The sequence below is a fragment of the Lagenorhynchus albirostris genome, chromosome 6, assembly GCF_949774975.1.
Source record: "Lagenorhynchus albirostris chromosome 6, mLagAlb1.1, whole genome shotgun sequence".
NCBI lineage: Eukaryota > Metazoa > Chordata > Mammalia > Artiodactyla > Delphinidae > Lagenorhynchus > Lagenorhynchus albirostris.
In genome coordinates this window covers 78534693-78556137 of record NC_083100.1, presented here as the reverse complement: position 1 = coordinate 78556137, position 21445 = coordinate 78534693, and the positions used below count along the sequence as shown (strand labels likewise).

General features: G+C 37.8%; 1 protein-coding gene across 34 annotated transcripts in view; it reads right to left on the bottom strand.

The window, feature by feature from the left end:
- Nucleotides 1-10394, bottom strand: part of NEB (nebulin) — a 226748-nt gene extending 216354 nt beyond the window's left edge. For all 34 annotated transcript variants that reach the window (XM_060152928.1, XM_060152894.1, XM_060152905.1 and 31 more), the window contains exons 1-8: nt 10326-10394; nt 9631-9714; nt 8972-9036; nt 5583-5624; nt 3545-3745; nt 1599-1706; nt 1029-1133; nt 234-338 (exon numbers count right to left, since the gene is read on the bottom strand). In XM_060152928.1, the coding sequence (XP_060008911.1) occupies nt 234-338; nt 1029-1133; nt 1599-1706; nt 3545-3745; nt 5583-5624; nt 8972-9007 (597 nt within the window). In that variant the 5' untranslated portion in view covers nt 9008-9036; nt 9631-9714; nt 10326-10394. The remainder of the gene's footprint in view (nt 1-233; nt 339-1028; nt 1134-1598; nt 1707-3544; nt 3746-5582; nt 5625-8971; nt 9037-9630; nt 9715-10325) is intronic.
- Nucleotides 10395-21445: the final 11051 nt, after the last annotated feature.

Genomic DNA, 21445 nt, shown 5'->3' with positions numbered 1-21445 from the left:
GTGCATCTTTGTTTTCCCCGGTTGTTCAGACCCTCTCCTCTACTTGGCCCAAGAGCGTTCTTCTCAGTTCCTCCTGGCCAGCCCTACCCCTGTAGCCCCACATGTCTCAAGGTTACTCACAAAATGGTTGGGGAACCATATTCCAGATTAGCCAGGGTTTATGGGGTATCCCTCTGCATGACGTGTGGGAGGACATGAGAAGATAGAAGTGGCGACAGAGCAGAGGCCCTTACCTTACTGAACATAGCTGTGTTCTTGATGGCCTGGACAAGTTCAGGGGCATCAGGAGGAAGCAGGTACTTATCCTTGGTGTCTTCCCAGTTCTGCTTGTATAAAACCTGGACAGAAAGAACAGAGGACCTGTGACTTGATGTCTCCCACAAGGGCATGAGGATTTAGAGCACAAAGGAGAGCACTATGAAGAGTCTTTCAAACTCAAGTTGTCCTCATGCAAAGCCTGCTGATGTGCCACCAGCATCAATTATGGAAACATTGACCATGTCGACATCCCATGATAATTTGCCTGCATTAGTAAGCTTTTACTTGAAAAGCCTAATTTTGTAAACTAAATCATGATTCTGATTCTCTAGAGATTCTTTACAAAGGTTGCAACCTGTCAGTCATTCACTGAATTTGGATGGTAGATGTGTTTGACTTAGATGGTATTTTTTTAAATGTTTTAATTAGTTGCCTACCTTTGAAATTTGGAGATTTCTCATAAAAATTCACCTCCCAACTTCTTTAAAAAATAAATAAGAGATTCTGGTGACACTGGGACTGCATTCTGTGCAGCACCTGCCTGGAGCTGAGTGGCATGGCCTGGGCTTTCCAACCCCCATAGCTCTGACCGGCCACTTCAGTCACCTGTGCAGCCTCCCTGACACGTGTTGCCGTTAGAGCCCACCATGCCTGTGGGTTCAAGTGAGACTGGTGAGCAGGATCTGGCCAGTCCAGTTTTCTCCTCTAAGGCCAGGCAGAGACAATGCACATGCTATTTAGTACCCCAGCTATCCATCCCATGACCTTACCTTACTGACTTGCTGCGACACTTTCTTTGCATGTTCAATGTCCTTTGCTTTTTCGTCTACGTGACAAATAGTTTTAGCAACATCACCATCCATTCGATACTTAACCTGCAAAAATAATGCACAATTAGAACTCATGACAGGCATGAACATATGAGTATATTAAAGAATATCTTATAATAAAGAGCACTGACCCAATCACTCTATGTCTGCATCACAAAGCCAAGTTTCTGCATTTTAGGTAGAAAACTGTGATCTCCAAAGATCTATAGAGCACCTGTATTTACTGCGTGTCTGCTTTCCCAGGCAAATTTCAGCCTCCCTGTGCTCCAGTATGGAGGATCACAGCGAGCTGGAACTCCCATCTCATATCACCTTTAAGCCAAGCTTTTAGAAATCTCTTTAGGTTCACATTTACAGCAGCATAATCTATGGCCGTTGCTTCCTCTAGATTTCTGGACTGGCTCATAGTAATTCGACCCCTTATTCTCTCCACATTTAAAGCCCTCAAATTCCCAGTAGGAGGCATATATTTGAAATGTCTCTCTCCTTTATTTTAGCAATGCAGCCCACCTCACTGAGTTGATCTTGTACTTTCTTGATTCTGCGAAGTTCTGGGGTATCAGTTGTGATGGCATATGGCTGTCCTTTTGCCTTCTCATAGTTCTCCTTGTATTTATTCTAAAAAGAATATCAGATATTAGCCTAAACCCTGACAACACAGTAGCAGAAATTTCAGGCAATGCACACATCCCCATCTTATTTTTTTAATCTTGCAGGTTTATAACAATTATCAATTATAATAGCTCTCTTTTTGTCCCCTACCCTGATTCTCAACAAAAACTAAAATAGATATGTTAATTGTTCTTCCTAAACATGGCTGAATACTGGAGACAGTAGAAATTTTATTATAAAATATTGTCTTGGAAATGCCCTAAAATGATTCTTTCAATATTTTTATCATCTAAATTCACACATAAAAAGCTGGAACCTCAATAATTTTAGGAAATAAGTATAGAAATTGAGTCAAGTCTGAAAAGATTTGATTGCTAATACAATGCAAAAATATTCAGTTCAGAAGTTGCAGCTAAATCTCAGTAATTTAGATAACTGAGACACCAGCTGAATTAATGGAAGTCTAAATTATGAGTATTTTAAAAAGGAATGCAATTTTATTATTTCTGCTAAATATACGAGTTCTTGCTTTAACAATAATATGCATAATTTATCATTATTAATGCTTCAGGAAGACTCAAGTGGAATAGTCAACAATCTAAATTATACATTGATTTCATTACTAATCAGTGTAAAAATATTACAAACCTTTGCCAACATTTTGTTCAGACCGTCAGAAATTCTTGAATATTAGTGTCTGAATTAATGTGATTTTTATGGCAATAAATTGACAAATAAATTTTTCTATCTTTGCTGAATACGACTGTGATAAAAGAGGCAAGATAATCTTGTTTTTAGAAATCTAAATTTTAGAAAACCTAAATTTTAGATCATTCAATAATCTGAACTAGAAATTTACCAAATAGTCCCCAGTAGTTAACACTCAACCAGAAATGAATATTTATTGGCCAACCACAACAGGATGCTTTTGACATAAGCATTAATCCTATATAATTCGATGTTCCCCTGAGTACCTTTCATCTTTTTCAAACCTCCAGAGGATGTGCAATCAGGTCACCTAGTGAGACCTCAGTCTACTCTGGAAATCAACAAGTGAGATCCATTCAAAGGGGTCTAAACCTGCTGCCAGTCAGTGTAACTTACGGAACTGTCCATGGAAATGTAAGGACCAGGGATCATCAAAAGCAGTGATTCTCAACCTGGGCTGCACATTAGAGCCTGGGAAGCTTTTAAAAATCCTCCTCTACAGGTCCCAGGCCTGCCTGGACCAATTAAACTAGAACAGCCTGGGCATCAGTAGTTTTAAAGCTCCTTGGGAATTCCAATGTGCAGCCACAGTTAAGAAACTGCTGTTCCAAGGTACAGTAAAACATTCCGATCCTCAGTTTCAGAAGAGTTCTTAGTCTGATCCTGGCTTGTTCAACTACACGTTCTTTTTCACTATACCTCCTAGAGACCTTGTTATATACTGTTAGCTAGTCTACTTGAAGGGCATCATGCTCAGACATAGTGTAGATAAGTGTTATTTAGCTTCTGTGAACTGATTTCAACTAAATCTATATCTATAAATCTATAACTATGATTTCATTATTCTAGACTGGCTATCAAAGAGTGATTAAATCCAGTAAATGCTTTATAGTTGGCCTTATACTTATTTTGTGGGGAAAATTTCAATAAGGATGCTTCCCCTGATGCTGCAATGGTGCAAGTAAATTACCTGAAAGCAGAATTCAAGAGTTACAAGACATTATATTTCTGTACAATAAGTTTTGTCTCATACATGGTTGAGAAACAAAATCCAGCCAGCATCCAAAACAGAGTTGGCTGAGATCAGTAATTTCTCAATAATAAAACCAGATAAGCAGAAGTTGTTTGAGACTTACTGTGCTGAAGAGATCCTGCATTTTCTGACTGTGTGCAATGTAAGGGGTCATGAACTTTGAAGAGTCCACCTTCTTTCGAACGATTCTCTTCCTCCCCATCGGCTTTGCTGGTACTGGCTGTGCCAGTGCCGGTTTGGAAGTTTCTGTTTGCCCATAGTCAGATGTCTTTGTTGTCGTAGTTTCATAGATTTCTGTTACTGTCTGAAAATTTGACATGCAGTTATGTCAAAATTTGGCAACATTGTTACGAAAGTAAAAACTGAGATACCGTAGTCTTGATATACATTATTCTAACTTCAAGTCAGACTGATATCCCTGGTGTTACTTCTCCATATCTAAAGCAGGCCAAAGCAGGAACTCACATGCTATATTCATGTGAAGGCATATTGTGTGACATAAATCTGAATGCTGATTGTGTCAGATTGCATGGAATAAAATGGTTACTCTTTACTGACTTGCAACATTACCTTAAAATTCCATTTGCCTAAAGGAACACCTTAAGATAGGATAAAAATCAAAAATAAAAATATTTTCAAACATTTAAAAATCTTCTTAAACTGCCTGGGTAAAGTAAAAGCAAACTGGGATCAGGGAACAAAAAAATGAAGACAATCAAATAAAGCTCAAATTCTTGACTTTAATATTAACTTTTAAATGATTCTAAGAAAAAGTTGGTTGCTTGTTCTGCAGGTGTTTTAAGCATTCTGTAGTATGAGACAAAGAATGATGAACTTGAAAAAATGAATCACATCAATATTGCAAGTGATTACCATTCTTTTGGCTTAGTCAGTTAGCACAGGGAGATCAGCTTGGTGCTTTGTGACCACCTAGAGGGGTGTGATAGGGAGGGTGGGAGGGAGACACAGATGGAGGGGATATGGGGATATGTGTATACATAGAGTTGATTCACTTTGTTATACAGCAGAAACTAACACAACACTGTAAAGCGATTATACTCCAATAAAGATGTTTTAAAAAAATTAATGTGAACTGGAGTGCCATTTACACTAATAAATGCTTAGGTAGACAAGAATAATGATGACAACATAATGGGGTAATTGGTTAGCCTCACAACAGTCCTACGTATGTGGTAGGTGGGAGATAGTTGTTTCTTACAACAGGCTTTATAGTGGAAGAAACGAAGGTCCAAAGTTTGGGTTTAGTCCAAGGTTAAAAATACAGTATGTACGAAAAGAAGATAAGTAGCTAAATCTTCAATCCATCTCATAGTAAAATTTCCTTCACAGCTTATATCATCTGTACCAAAGGAAGGGTTCTAGCATCAATTATGAAAATAGAAACCTAAATGATAAGGAAATTGTACATCTATGACAACTACCTCTACTCTTGTCAGATCACTGTTAACAGGTTGCTCTCTGCCTGTTATTACTGATGTATGGTTGATGGTGAGAAACTAACCAATTTACAACATCTACAGATGTTAGTTTTTATGCAGGCTTCAGGGTTAGCCATCCATATCACTATTTGTCATGCTCAAGAGAAACAGCTCCATGCAGAAAATGAAGCATGAGAGAGCTTGAAAAAAAAAGTTCCAACTTGGAATATTTATGGAAATGACTTTCTCAGAATTCCTAATGTGCCAAAATCTAAGTAGCATTTTATTGTATCATCAAGAACAAAGGCTTGGAGGTGCCATCTCTTTTGGCAGAGCTGGCGTCCCAGAAGTTATGACAGTACACAATAAAACTGTTGGTCCCCGTGCAAATCACAAGTCCAAGGCAATACCTTTGCTGCAGTCAGAGAGTGGTGATAGCCAATGACGTCATTCTAATAAGCATCACCTACACCAAAAATACAATACGAGTAACAGGGGAAACCATCCCTAGCCATCTTGGATATATTGAATAGTAAAAACAGGTAACGTTCATTCTTTTAACACCGGCTGCTGGGCACACAGGTGAGTGATCCTCCAGATTCTCCCTTTTGCCAGCTCGGTGGCCCTGGGAGTCTGAGAGAGGAGAAGGCTCCTTCTGCTTTAATGAGCATGCAGCTCGTGCAGGTGTGGGCTGGGTCTTACCTCCCCCGGCACCTCTTCATAGACTGTCTCCTCTGTGTAATACTATAAATAGAGAACAAAGTTATCATGAGAACTAAAGCAGAAATCACCTCTGCTCTGCCTCAGTAGGACCACTTGGCTTATTTCACTAGTCCGGTTGGTTTTCAATATTTGTGGGAAGGACGTAGATGAGGGAGGCTGTTCACATTTTGGAACACATTCCAACTATGTGAAACATCAGGGTAGCTACAGTGAAAGCCCTCAGACTGGACAAGGAGATGCAGACAGAATGACGAGGAAAGTGTCTGATGCTGGCTATTTCTCTGCTGAAGCTATTTCACTTGAGACAAGTAAAAGTTTTTTCTTATGGTACCCTAGATAGAGTTTGCTGAGAAAAGAATATAATAACAATATCTTGAGTGTGTGGGTTGGTAGAGAGGAACTGTGATAAAACTCACTGCTGACTAACAATAAAAAAGAAAACCAGAAACCTCAGTGTGAATAAAATTTTAAAATATTGTTATCATGGAAATGATAGATCCGAAAGCACAGACACATCTCAATTATCCCTATACCACCCTGAGTACTAAGTAATAAGAGTTTCTTCTGGAGTGATGGGCAAATTGCTTCTAGTAGCATGATGGTCCTGAAAGGGTTGCTACGGAGAAATTCCTCATCAACAAAATGTGGGAAAGTTAGGCAGCGATTTGCCACTGATGGCTCTGAGGTGCCTGCAGGCTGGATATGAAGTCAAATCTACTTTTGAGCTACTTCTGACATCACTAGCAATAAATAGACGTGGATAGGAGCTGGCTGACATTTTGTTTCAGATGCTAAGGAGAGTGGAATCCTGCCCCCAGCATCACCCAGCAAAGCTGGGTGAACAGAAGGAAAGACTAGTTTAGGCCGAGGCATACAAGGAAAGGGATAAAAATGAAACACTTGGTTCATTTTCTCAGTTAACAAAATGTATAACATTTTATGCTTCATTTTTTCTTTACCACCAAAACATATTCTTGGGGGGAGGAAAAAACACTGAAGGCAAAATCCCTCTTGGGGGCCTTTCTTTTGCCCTTGGTTCAGTGAACTCTCATAAAATTACTTAACCATTGTCAGTAGGCCACATGGTCTGTTTCACTTGCAGTAAAATTAGCATAAAACTTGCTTAACGTCCCCCACTCCTGTGCTTTCTTTGCTCCTGTACTATTTTTTAAAAATTTGAAATCTAATTCTGTCTCTGTGCCCTTACACATAGCAACATAAATCACAAGCTCTTACAGGACAGAGAATCTCTTGTGTGCTGTGCCTTCATCACCTGGGAACTATCATTTGGACACTTTAGGAAATGCTGTTTGATGCTGATCTACATGGAACCATTTTTCTGGCCACACAAAACATCAGTGACTTGAAAAGAAATTTTAAATGAAAGTGAGTGATTCACAACTATTTTGGATTTTCTTAGCATCCAAGTAAAAGCAGCTCTTTGGTAGCCATCAAATTTTACCTTTACTGGGCTCTCATCATTAGTAAACATGTCTTAGAAAAAAGCTTACCAAAAAAGGCAACATTATCCAAATGGTTGGCATTAACTTACATGCCAAATCTCTTTTTTTTTTAGAGCTGTGCCACTAATTAGATAGTACATCTCTGCCTTTTCCTTTCTTTCCAAGTTTAAGTTTGAGTACAGAATGACAGTACAATTTTATTTAGTTGTCCAAGATCCCCAGGAGATATATTTTTAAAGCTAGTTCCTGTCTGTTTTGTGAATTCTTCCCTGCCCATTTTCTTAAATCTGCCACCATCCCATTCTCATGGCATCTTTTTTGAGGTCAGAGAGACCTTGGTTCAATTCTCTCTGGCAGAAAGTCTATTAGTATATCACCTGCTGGTCAGACCCAGAAGCAGTAATGGGAACAAAATGGCAAGGGTGAGATGCCTAAAAATAGCCTCCTCCATTTTTATGACATCTAGTTAAATCCATCAAATCCAGCACTAAGGACAATTTCCAGGGACCAATGAACACAATTATTTTAAGAAAGACAAGGTATACTTAAGTTGGAGGCTAAAAAGTATTCCTGGTATTACCATCATAGGAAAGGCAATTTAATTTATAATTGTGCTAGTGCTTCATAGTGATTATTCTGACCATCAGGGACATATGTAAAATGCACTAGTGATAATATTGAACACTGAAGACAAGACCTTTGGCATTTAAGCCAGATAAGTTGAACATTATATTGAATGAGTCTCAGTCTGGGTTTTTTTTTTCTTTTCCTTCTTCTTCATATCCTTCAGTAATAAAAGCAATTTTATTTGTAGAATAAAATTTTCTTGACCTAAATATAAACTGCTCCATAAAATTATCTTCCAAAGACAAATTTTGGCACGTTCAATTTGAATTTGATTCTGGGTAACGCTTAAAGTTAATTTCATTCTTATTAAAAAGCACAGATTTTCAAAGCTGCCTCCACCTATCTTGGGCACTTAGAGATTTTCACATGTGTAGATCATCATGGTTAATTGGCAATTAAGGACCTTCAGATTCAATGGCAATGTATCACATGGATGCTAAAGGCAAGAGATGGTAAAGAAAACCCACAACATAATAAAAACAAAATAAAATAAAATAAATATAAAATATATATATAAAATAAACAATTAACGACTTTATAACTCATGTCAGATAGCCACCAATAATCTTGAGGGAATATTTCAAGATGCCCACTATGATCTTTGTTTTTTTTCAAAATTCAAATGCAAAAGCTAGTCTTGTTCCCTTGGGTAAATATATTGGCGTTGGTGGGGAAGTGTGGCTCCAGTTGTCACTTGTGAGACAAATAAAAATAAACTCATGAGTTTGCTTTTATATATGTATGTGTGTGCACATACACACATATATAAAATCTCCCATATGTCTATAAGCTCATATATATATATTATTCTGAACACTTGGTCCATTTCGCCCTATACGTAGATAATTAGCTGATTGAAGCAAAGAGTAAGTAGCTCTTTTTCCTCTGTGGCTGTGCAGACACTAAGAAGTAGAGTTCAGTTCTCAGAACTTTCTCTTCATCCCCTCAGTCCCTTTGATCATGGGATCTGGGAAGTGGGGAAGAATGTAACTTCAGAAGACAAATGAAAATCTGTCTTTACACCACACTTTTTTTTTTTTTTCCTGAGAGTTTAAAGAAAAGCAGAAGTGGGAAACAGTGATACGTCTTTTCAGTTCTACTCCCACATAATTATAGTGAAACTGAACGTAAAATATTCCTTTCTTGTGCTTTAATGATGACTCCTTGAGAAGTTATAATAGACAATGTGTTTTTCGAATGATTAGTTCACCTACACGATTTTGATTGTCGCCACATAAAATTCTCTGCTGTCAGAGTCAGGATTTTAAAAAATCTTACCTCCACCACCTCCTCATATTCTTCGTCATCTGCCATTTTCCCAGAGTAGTAGTGGCACCTACAAACTTTTCATGTTCCAGACGAATGAAAATACATTAGAATCTATACACTAGAAAATACATTAGAATCTATCCCCAGGACTGAAACCATCTTATAACATTCTAAAAACAGAATTTAAGGCTAATCCATTCTACATATTCATATATTTTTGCAGGCTAAGTGAGAAAAGACATTTAAATACAGGTCTAAAAAATCTGAGCCTTCAAATTTCTTTTTTTTTTTCAAATTTCTTTCTCTTGATTCCCGCAGGAATATGTTTTGTATTGCTACTTCTAGCTACATGATCAATTTAGCTAAAGTTGTAAAAGGAAGCTGAGGTAAGGGAGGTAAAGGGTTTGGATTCAAAGGTACAGAGTATTTACATTTCCAGATACCTGGAGAACAGTATTTTCAAGTAAAATTTCAAGCAAAAATTTTAGTGACAGTTCAGCTTGGCTTTCAGAAAAAGTTGGAGTTTTTCCTGGTAGCACCCAAATTCTAGGAGGGCTGCCTTAGGTCTCCATCCTGTTCTACTACATTGTATGCAATAGATCCTATGCTTCAAATTAGAACACATAAAAATAAATCTGTCAACGGACTTTAAAAGAAAAAATAGAAACCTCAAGGCAATGGGGTTATTCTCTTCCCGAACACCATTGGCCTGTGTGGCTTTTTCTCTTTTGTTTCTGTAGCTCTGTTCAAACCTGAAAAATAACAAATTGTTAAAGCATTGATTGAAGTACATATGAGATGGTGGGTCTCTGGCCTAAGCTTCTAATTCAGGAACCAGCAAAAGGATCTCCCAAGGCCTTCTTAGTTTGACGCCAGAGAGTAGGACTCTCCCTTGATAAAAGTGGATGATGATTTGGAGCAGCTGTCCCTTCGCCCAAAGATATTTGCCATGTAAATCAATACCCCAGCTGTGGCTGGTTTTGTTACGCTAGCAAAACTGCCGCTCCTTCTGAGGCAAATGAAGCCCAGTAGAACCAGATAAATATAGGAACGTAGAACATAGATCCTTTTTGTCCTAATATATTTAGGGAAAAAAAGGCAAAAAATGAAAAAAAAAATTGTTAGACAACAGAGCCAACTCAGTCAAGCAATAAATTGGTTAATATAGGACTCGACTCTAATCACACACTACATGTCACGTATTAGTAAGGTCTGAGTAGGGCAATGGGGTTACAGACTTTCCTAGTCACATTTGTGTCACTCATTTCCCCAGTTACAACCCAAACTTTGGAAAACACTTCAAAGGAAGTTGTGGAACAGCTCCTGAAAGAATATTACAGAAAAAGCCGTAAATTGGCCTTACCTTCAATCTACCAAATAAACTTCCTCAGCAGCAAAGCCTCTCCCAACTCTCCCCTCCTGAGAACCCCAGGCAAGAGCCAGCGAGGAGCCTGGGCTCCGAATTATCATGTGGCCAGAGCAGCCAATCAGAGCTCGAGTTGCTCAAATTTCAGAGGCTAAATATACTGAGTGAGCTTCTGAAAACCACCTGTTCATCAATTCCACTAAAGGATAAAGGGTAACAAATTGCTTGCATAGAAGTATTCAAATGTAATGGAATTTTACCTAACTTCCAGAGTACGGGGTTCAAATTTATGTTTAATCTCTCATTTCCTACAGCTCTGTTTAATACCATATTCATGCAAAAGAATTTAGAAGAAAATCAGCATGACTTTGAGGGGCTTTAAGCTTTCTGCAACTTTCTTCCTGTCAATTTTCCAATCTTCATGGAGATAACTATGCTCGCTCATATACAGCTCACCAGGTGAGCCACAGGTAAGTCACAGGTGTTAATGTGAAAGAAACAGGGATAAGATCCAGAAAACATCAAGTTGGCAAAACCAATTTTTAAAAATGTGATAAAAATGAAGTGATTGGTGAAAATACTTGATGGTGACACTAGATAAGGTATCCACAGGGCGTAATTCGAGAGATTAGGCCCCATCATTTTTCTATTACTAAACCAGGTGGGGAGAATGCCAAGATCATGTTCATCACCTTCTCCCTTTCTAAGCATGCCTAGCTGCTAGGAATGCAGAGCCTCTCATATGTAACTGGGTTATTGATTTTCTATTTACTCAAATGCTTCCTAGAAGCAAAGTGTGAATGCAGGCACAAAAGGGTTCAATTTCTGAACAGCAAGGGCAGATAAAATGGAAATCAGTAAATTACTAGAAGATAATGCTCTATTACGCAAGTCAGAGTGTAAGACATTGACTTCGTAAAACTCATCCAACAATTTTCTACCTGAAATCAATTTTCACTGATTTAATCCCTTTCCACTTCCCTGTATTAAGGCAAAAACCCCATGGGTCACTCACATTTTGATATGGATTTGAAACTAAACATATTATTATAGTTCTTTTTGGTTAAATGTTAGGAAGTAATGTCACATTTCAAACATACGTATCTCTCCCCCTTCCATGATTCATATGGTGGTAAAATTTGAACATCATTTTATCATCTGAATTAATTATACCTGTTCCTTTTGTTTCCACAGGTTTTATGACCAAGGAATATTTGTGTGGATTATGAGATCATTCACCTGGCAGCTGCAAACTAGAATTATGACTTACTATTCATTATGTACTTTTTAAAAGATGGTGTTAAATTGAAAAATAATACAGGCCTTTTAAAAAGTAAAAAATAGGCACAGATTAATGCTTATCTGGAGTTATGCCCTCGAGACAAAAGAGCACCTCTATTTTTCTGGCCTATCAACAGCCTCTTCTGTGGAAAAAGAATCAATTGACACCTTGATCTATTGGTAGCTTCTTATCATATGCCTTATACATAGTAAGTGCTCAATAAATGTTAGCTATTATTATTATATCTTTAAACATTTTATTGGAATCTTTACTCTTTATATTAGACTGAAATACCAAAATATTGTGAAACTTCTGAAACCAGTAGGTAGTTAGTCTCAGAATTTATGAATCCATAGGAGTTTGGCTATAAGCCTATATAATTGGCTACAAAACAAAGCAGGGTACAGTGAGGTACCAATAGCAGAGCTTCAGATGATGCTTTCTGAAATATCAAAGTATAGAAGTGGCACGTCTGGGGACCAGAAAAGATTTGATGGAGGAAATGGCATTGTAAAAGAGTTTTTGTTGCTGCAGTTTGATTTTATTAATTATTTTAACCAAATTTTATCTGCACATCATTTAAGAATCAAATAGTTTTGCAAGGCTTGTTATTAAAATCAGTGCCTCCTGTTTCCACTATTCCTTTATTTTTCCCACCTTGGAAACAATAATTTTAACCCTTTTAACTGAATCTTTTGTTATTTATCTCTACACATTTAACAAAATGTCTATATTATTCTTTTCTGAGTTTTCCAGTCATTGGCATTATCTGTCAGGTTCCCACCTTGGAAGATCAGGCTTTAGTTCTCTTTTATATAACCCCCACTCTCACCCGACACAAGCTTCATCCCCCATCTCTATCCTCCCAATAATGTTCTATTTATGTAATTCAGAATTCAATGTTTATGTTATTATGATTAGCAAAAGGCCATTCATAGCTGAACCCCATATATATATTATGATTATTTTTCTTTTCCTGCACAAGGGTTTGTTTTTCTGCAAGTTGATAGTTTTTGTTGCTGTTGTTGTTGTTTGTTTTCTGTCTCTCCTTTTTTTTCTCCATCGGCTTCATTTTTCCAGATAAGCAGTATCCAATAGAGCTCTCTGCAGTCATGGAAAAGTTCTATACCAGCACCACCAAGATGGTAGCCACCAGCCACGTGTGGTTATTGAGAATTCAAAATATGGCTGGCATGACTGCACAACTGAGTTTTTATATATTTTTTTGTTTAATTTAAACTTAAATAGTCACATGGGGCTGGTGGTTATGGTGTTAACAGCACAATTCTAGAGGCTTATCACTACCTCAAACTTTCTGTCTAAATCCGCTCTTGGTGTTTTCAAAGACATCAAGTAGCATTTTATAGTTATATCCATTTCATCTTAGATCTCTCAGGGAGCCTTTTGTTCTATCCGACCTAATTTCCTGGTACTCAGATCTCATCTTGATGCCCCTCACTGTCATTCTGGGGATCATGTAGATTACAATATGAAAATTCCCATTCCTTTAACTAATATTTATTATGTACAATGTAGCAGGCACTGTTCTAGGTGCTTCCATCCTGCAGCAGGAGTTGACTAAGCACTTCTTGCTTTTTAACGGAACTGCAATTTAGTTTGGGACAGAAATATGCTAATTTAAAAAAATACATTCCTCCTCAATTCCTTAAATGTTAGGGGAAAAAGGTGACATAGTTTTGCCAATAAGATTTAAGTGTAATTCTAGAGAATAAGCCTTCTGGGAAAGGTATGATTTTACTGAGGAGCAGGGTCAGATTCAGCAGGCACGTACTGTTTTCCTCTTGCCATTCCACCCTTCTCTAGGCCTGGGACACAGATGTAATGTCCGAGGGCAGAGCATGAGGGTGTAAGTCATACACTAAGAAAGGTAAAGCTAGAAGGAGACTCAGGCTTTAATAACCCCCTTAATTTTTATATTTTGTAATTATTTTATAATTTAATAAGTTTAATATATAATTGCACAAATAATTACATTGTATTTTAAATTTTCCTGCATATTATATATTTTTTTCTATTTTGCACTTTACCAACTACTAATAAAGTTGGTTATTTATTCATATGTTTATCGACCATTTGTATCTTTTATTCGGTGTATTATTGGCCCATATCTCCCCACCTATACTGATTTATAGTCATTCTTTTTTTTTTTTAATTTTATTTATTTATTTATTTTTGGTTGTGTTGGGTCCTAATTGCTGCGCGTGGTCTTTCTTTAGTTGCGGTGAGCGGGGGCTACTCTTTGTTGCAGTGTGCGGGCTTCTCATTGCGGTGGCTTCTCTTGTTGCAGAGCACAGGCTCTCGGTGCATGGGCTTCAGTAGTTGGGGCACGCGGGCTCTAGAGCACGGGCTCAGTAGACGTGGCACACGGGCTTAGTTGCTCCGCGGCACGTGGGATCTTCCAAGACCAGGGCTCGAACCCTTGTCCCCTGCGTTAGCAGGCAGATTCTTAAACACTGCGCCACCAGGGAAGCCCCAGTCATTCTTAATATATTATAGCTATTGGCCATGTGTTTCTTCTGTGTGCGTATTTCCTCCAAGTTGTTTGTGGTGTGTGTGGCCATAAAGATGTTTTAAATCCATATGCAGTCAAATCAGGCAATCTCTTCTTTCCAGTTTCGACTCTACTTAACAAGTAAATTGAATTTGAAATGCCACTTTTAGCACTAGTTGAATTAACATGGATGTCTGTTTCTAGTCTCTTGTGTTTTTTCTTGTTTTGTTCTCCTTTTACTTTCTGGGTTTTTGTTTTTGTTTTTTACTTTAATTTTGTTTCTGTTGTGAAGTATAATAGACGGAAAACTGTATAAAGCTTATGTGTACAGTTTAGCAAACGGTGGTAAAGTGAGCATTTATATAACTATCACTCAGGTACAAAAAGGTCATTTCTGTCGTGACCTTGAGAGTAAAAATGTCCTTGCTTTTATTTTTAGTTTTGCCACCTCTGTATGCACTCCTAAACAATATAGTTTAGTTTTGTCTGTTTTTAAATTTTATATAATGGATTCATGCTGTATGTAATGTTTATAACTTAACTTTTCACTTAATGTCATTACTTTTATTATTGTATAATATTATCATATAATAATGTTTATTATTGTGTAATAATTTAATTATTGTACAATATGACAATACTTCTATTTATCCATTCTGCTGGTGAGGAGGAACTGAGTATATCCAGCTTTTGTCAGTTAAGAGCAAAGTTGAAATGAACATTGTTGCACGTGTATTCTGGTACTCATAGACAATTAACTGACCAGAGTATGTAAGTAGGCAGGTAAATTATAGGTTGAGGAGTATGCTTATCTTCAACTTTATTAAATAATGCTACCTGTTTTCCAATGTTGGTACCAATTTACATTCTTATCACGTAAATTGATAAGAATTTTTTACATTCTTTACATGTATGCTCTTAACCTGGCCACCACTTAAGATTAAGCTTTCTAAATTTCATCTGTCTGATGGGTGTGAAATAATGTAATCTTGTGGTTTTAATTTGCATTTCCATGACACTAGTAAAGTTGAACTCTTTTTCCTATGTGTATTAGACATTTGGATGTTTTGTTGTTTTTTGAGAAGTGTCTGTTTAATTCTCTTGCCCATTTTTCTGTTGAGTTCTTGGCCCCCTGATCATTGATCTATTAGTATCCTATAAAGGATACTAATCCTTTGATGGTTATACATGTTGTAAATATCTTCCTCTCTCTGTGATTCTTTTCATTAGTTTCACACTGACATTTGATGAACAGGAGTTCTTAATTTTCATGTAGTCGACCTCATCAATTTTCTCCTTTGTGACTAGCGCAGACATGTGGACACGGAGGGGGAAGGGGAGGGTGGAATGAATTGGGAGATTAGGTCTGACATAAATACACTACCATGTGTAAAGTAGATAGCTAGTGCGAACCTGCTGTATAGCACAGGGAGCTCAGCTCGGTGCTCTGTGATGACCTAGATGGGGGGGGGGGGTAGGTCCAAGAGGGCGGGGATATAATTATACATAGAGCTGATTCACTTCATTGTACAGGAGAAACTAACACAACATTGTAAAGCAGTTATACTCCAATTAAAAAAAAAAATTCTTCCCTAAGATCATGAAGATGTGTTCCTGTATACTTTTCTAAATACTAGGAGTCTTACCTTTCATATTTGTGTTTAACCTATCTGGAAATTTTTTTTTATATATAATGAACAAGAGATCTAATTTTATTTTTTGCATATGGATAGCCAATTATGCCAGCACCTTTTATTAAAAATTCCATTGTTTCCCCACTGATGAAATTCCTCCTCTGGTATCAATCCCATCCATATATGTATGAGTTCTTTCTGGACTCCCTATTCTATCCACTGGTCTACAATATCACACTGTTGTAATTCTGTAGCTTTATGATCTGCCTTGATGTCTGGAAGAGCAAGTCCTCCCACCATATTATCTGTAAGAGAGTTTTGGCTCTACCTGTCTTGGATATTCTACATAAATTTTAGAAGTGGCTTATCAATTTCCCTAAAAAGTGTTCATTCAATTAATCTATTTGACTCTTCCTAAATCAGTATCACACTGTTTTAGTTATTGTACCTCTTTTGTATGTTTTGATATCTGTAGGGCAAGCTTCCTTCATTCTTCTAAAATTCATTCAGATATTCTTATACTTTTGTTCTTTTAGAAGTACTGAGAATTAGTTTATCAAGTTCCATGAAAATTATCTTTAGATTCTTTTTTACTAATTGCATTGAATCTGTAGATTTATTTTGCAAGAATTGATACTTGATAATGTAATCTTCCCATCCAGATTCTTTTTTACATCCATTACTAAAGTTTTATGGGTTTTGTTATATAGGTCTTGCACATTAATAGTATAAGTGTATTTCTAGGTATATTAAAGCACTTATTTTTACTGTAAATTAGATTTTGTATAGACTTTCTAGTAGATGCTATGTATCAAGTTCTTTTTATTCCTGTTATTGATTTGTCATTTGTAATTATTAATAACTTTTTCATAAAATTTATTAGGATTTTGAGAAAGGTGGAAATAAATGTGTGTGCTCAGTCAGCTATCTTGAATCCAAAGCACGGACACAGCATTTTTGAGTGAATTTTGGATACAACTTTAAGATCCAGAAATGACAGGGGGAAGAGCATTCCAGGATTAGTAGATAGTATGAGCAATCACATAGGGGTGGGAAAGTGTGTGGCATGTTTGAGGAATGAAGATTAATCTGGTTTAGGTCAAGTAAGGTATATGTAGAGAAGTAATGGAAGACTCTAAAGTAGAAGTTATGCTGTGGAGGACCCTGAATGCCGAGCTAAGCAGTGGAAAATGGCATGTTCTGACATTGCCATATGGCTGTTCTCTTCTACATAGTGTAGAGCTTTAGCTACTGTCTCTTTAGTGTAGAGACAGTAGCTAAACAAATATACATCAGAAATACATTATACAGTATACAGTTAAATACATGCAATTGTGAAACATGCAGATACAATAACATAGCAGGATATGTAGGTATGAATAAGAGATTTCTCAAATTATCAAAACTCCCAGGTGTTATTTGCTTTCCAAAATCCATGTCAGACATACTAAATTTCAGCAATATGCCTACTCACCCTTCTAAATACTCCTACCTCCTCCTACTGATGGTCCCTACAACGAAAAACACATAAACATGGAAGAGGGAGCTTTTAAAATTACCTTCTGATCAATTTCTAGGTTCTCTTTCTCCTGTCCCTGCTTCCTTGGAGGTCTTGGACATAGGTTTATCTTCTAAGTGAGTTCTTCATGAAGTTTCCTGGTTTTGAGAGTCCTGACTTTGAAGCAGCGAGTCTCTGGATCTCTGTATTGCAATGAGAACAGCCAAGGGCTTTCATTGTTTTGCTTCTGTTTTCCCTCTCCACAGCCTAGCCCAAAATTGTCCTTTCAACCCACTACCCATAGATATTCAATTGTTATGCAGTAAATTATCAGAATTTACAACAATTTACTGTCCATTGCCAACCAAACTTCGCAAATGAATGGGTCTCAAAAAATGTCAGTGTTAAATTGCTGATTCCTAAAGAATTTCCAACATGAGATATAAAGATAAGATAGCAAAGCTGGCTTTCTTGTGTGGCTTTGAACATACTCCATAGTCAGTACCTCCAACTCTTGCCCTCACACACAAATATACGTGTGTATGTGTGTGTGCATCTTTGCACGCATATATGTGTATGTATGTGTATGTGAATTTCTTTCCAGGAAAATGACTTCCCAAATACTAGTTTGAATATATGTCATTACGTTGTTGTTAAAAATAAGGTCTAGAGTTCAAAAATTATTCATTACATGTATTTGTGTATACATGTATATGTAAGTATGAACAGAGAGGCAGCCATAGAATTTACAACATAAAAGGTACATCTAGCTTAGATGACAATTTTTTAAATTGAATATACATTTCCATGTCCATTAGTGATTGTATGAGCTGGTCTTAGGGGAGGAAGCTGCTGTATCACTTTCTAGTTAGCAAGAAAAGGCTATGTGAAGGAGGTGGCATTTTATGAGGTCCTGTATATGCCAAACCAACCTACCTAAGCCATCCTTTGAGAGTGATTTATTAAATAGTTCTTTAAAAAAAAAAAAGGTTAACTAGTTCTTAACGCTCTTTGTGAGGTAATGAGCAGTCTGGGAATGCCTAAATCACTTGACAGAGTTTGAACTAATATCTAACTCACCTTTCCATCACTGTCAGCGGGACCAGAACAGTTTGTTTTTTAAGAAGGAATGTGGAGAGAGTTTATCAGCAATGTTTTCTTGGTTAGTCACATAACATTGGAAGTTGGAATGTGTGACAATATAGCAATATATGGGCAGGTAAACAGTGGACAATAATTGTCCCATTGATTCTCAAGTGCAGTGTAGCCCCAGGAAGACCCTGAAATGTAGGTCTATTCTTGAAATCCAGTTCAGCATGGTATGGGCAGTCTAGCTGACCTATTGAACACAGGTGGTCTGGAGGTCACTGAAAAACTGGGTCAATTCTATCTTCTCCAGTGACTCAAGATATGCTTTAGGGAGGGCCAAGGTGGCATTGCAGATCCTGAATTAAACAGATAATCTCAGATCCAAACTGTGCCTAAATAGGGCACCCTGGAATTATTATTTCAGTAGACAGCTGCCTAGAGTGGGCATGCCTGGTGCTTGGTTACCCCTGAGATTAGTTTGGGTTTTTTTTAAATAAATTTATTTACTTTTGGCTGCAATGGATCTTCGTTGCTGCACGCGGGCTTTCTCTAGTTGCAGCGAGCGGGTCTCTACTCTTCAGAGTGGTGTGTGGGCTTCTCATTGCAGTGGCTTCTCTTGCTGCGGAGCATGGGCTCTAGGCGTGCCAGCTTCAGAAGTGTGGCACACAGGCTCAGTAGCACAGGCTCAGTAGTTGTGGCGCATGGGCTTAGTTGCTCCGCAGCATGTGGGATCTTCCCTGAGCAGGGCTTGAACCTGTGTCCCCTGCACTGGCAGGCAGATTCCTTTTTTTTTTTGAATTTTATTTTATTTATTTTTTATACAGCACGTTCTTATTAGTTATCTATTTTATACACATCAGTGTGTACATGTCAATCCCAATCTCCCAATTCATCCCACCACCACCACCCCCTGCCACTTTCTCCCCTTGGTGTCCATACGTTTGTTCTCTACATCTGTGTCTCTATTTCTGCCCTGCAAACCAGTTCATCTGTACCATTTTTCTAGGTTCCACATATATGTGTTAATATACGATATTTGTTTTTCTCTTTCTGACTTAACTTCACTTTGTATGACAGTCTCTAGATCCATCCACATCTCTACAAATGACCCAATTTCATTCCTTTTTATGGCTGAGTGATATTCCACTGTGTATATGTACCACATCTTCTTTATCCATTTGTCTGTCAATGGGCATTTAGGTTGCTTCCATGACCTGGCTATTGTAAACAGTGCTGCAATGAACATTGGGGTGCATGTGTCTTTTTGAATTATGGTTTTCTCTGGGTATATGCCCAGTAGTGGGATTACTGGGTCATATGGTAGTTCTATTTTTAGTTTTTTAAGGAACATCCATACTCTTCTCCATAGTGGCTGTATCAGTTTACATTCCCACCAACAGTGCAAGAGGGTTCCCTTTTCTCTACACCCTCTCCAGCATTTGTTGTTTGTAGATTTTCTGATGATACCCATTCTATCTGGTGTGAGGTGTTACCTCATTGTAGTTTTTTTTTTTTTAAATAAATAAATGTATTTATTTATTTATTTTTGTTGTGTTGGGTCTTTGCTGTGTGCGGGCTTTCTCTAGTTGCGGTGAGCGGGGGCTACTCTTCATTGCAGTACGCAGACCTCTCATTGTTGTGGCTTCTCTTGTTGTGGAGAACAGGCTCTAGGCGTGCGGGCTTAAGTAGCTGTGGTTTGCGGGCTCTAGAGCTCAGGCTTAGTAGTTGTGGAGCACGAGCTTAGTTGCTCCGTGGCATGTGGGATCCTCACCGGCCAGGGCTCGAACCTGTGTCCCCTGCATTGGCAGGCAGCTTCTTAACCACTGCGCCACCAGGGAAGCCCCTCATTGTAGTTTTGATTTGCATTTCTCTAATAATTAGTGATGTTGAGCAGCTTTTCATGTGCTTCTTGGCCATCTGTATATCTTCTTTGGATAAATATCTATTTAGGTCTTCTGCCCATTTTTGGACTGGGTTGTTTGTTTAATATTGAGCTGCATGAGCTGTTTATATAGTTTGGAGATTAATCCTTTGTCAGTTGCTTCATTTGCAAATATTTTCTCCCATTCTGAGGGTTGTCTTTTCATCTTGTTTGTAGTTACCTTTGCTTTTATGTTTCATTAGGTCCCATTTGTTGATTTTTGTTTTTATTTCTGTTACTCTAGGAGGTGGATCAAAAAAGATCTTGCTGTGATTTATGTCAAAGAGTGTTCTTCCTATGTTTTCCTCTAAGAGGAAGTGTTCTAATTTCATTCTTTTACATGTAGCTGTCCAGTTTTCCCAGCACCACTTATTGCAGAGATTGTATTTTCTCCATTGTATATCCTTGCCTCCTTTGTCATAGATTAGTTGACCATAGGTGCGTGGGTTTATCTCTGGGATTTCTATCCTGTTCCATTGACCTATATTTCTGTTTTTGTGCCAGTACCATATTGTCCTTTTTTTAAAAATTATTTAATTTATTTTTTATTTATTTTTGGCTGATTGGGCCTTCGTTGCTGTGTGTGGGCTTTCTCTAGTTGTGGCGAGCAGGAGCTGCTCTTTGTTGCAGTGCACGGGCTGCTTATTGCAGTGGCTTCTCTTGTTGCAGAGCACAGGCTCTAGGTGTGCAGGCTTCAGTAGTTGTGGCACGTGGGCTCAGTAGTTGTGGTTCACGGGTTCTAGAGTGCAGGCTCAGTAGTTGTGGCATACGGGCTTAGATGCTCCGTGGCATGTGGGAACTTCCCGAACCAGGGATTGATTCGTGTCTCCTGCATTAGGCAGGTGGATTCTTAACCACTGTGCCACAGGGAAGTCCCATATGTCTTGATTACTGTAGCTTTGTAGTATAGTCTGATGTCAGGGAGTCTAATTCCTCCAGCTCCTTTTTTTCCCTCAAGACTTCTTTGGCTATTCGGGGTCTTTTTTGTCTCCATACAAATTTTAAGATTTTTGTTCTAGTTCTGTAAAAAATGCCACTGGTAATTTGATAGGGATTGCATTGAATCTGTAGATTGCTTTGGGTAGTATAGTCATTTTGACAATATTGATTCTTCCAATCCAAGAACATGGTATATCTCTCCATCCATTTGTGTCATCTTTGATTTCTTTCATCAGTGTCTT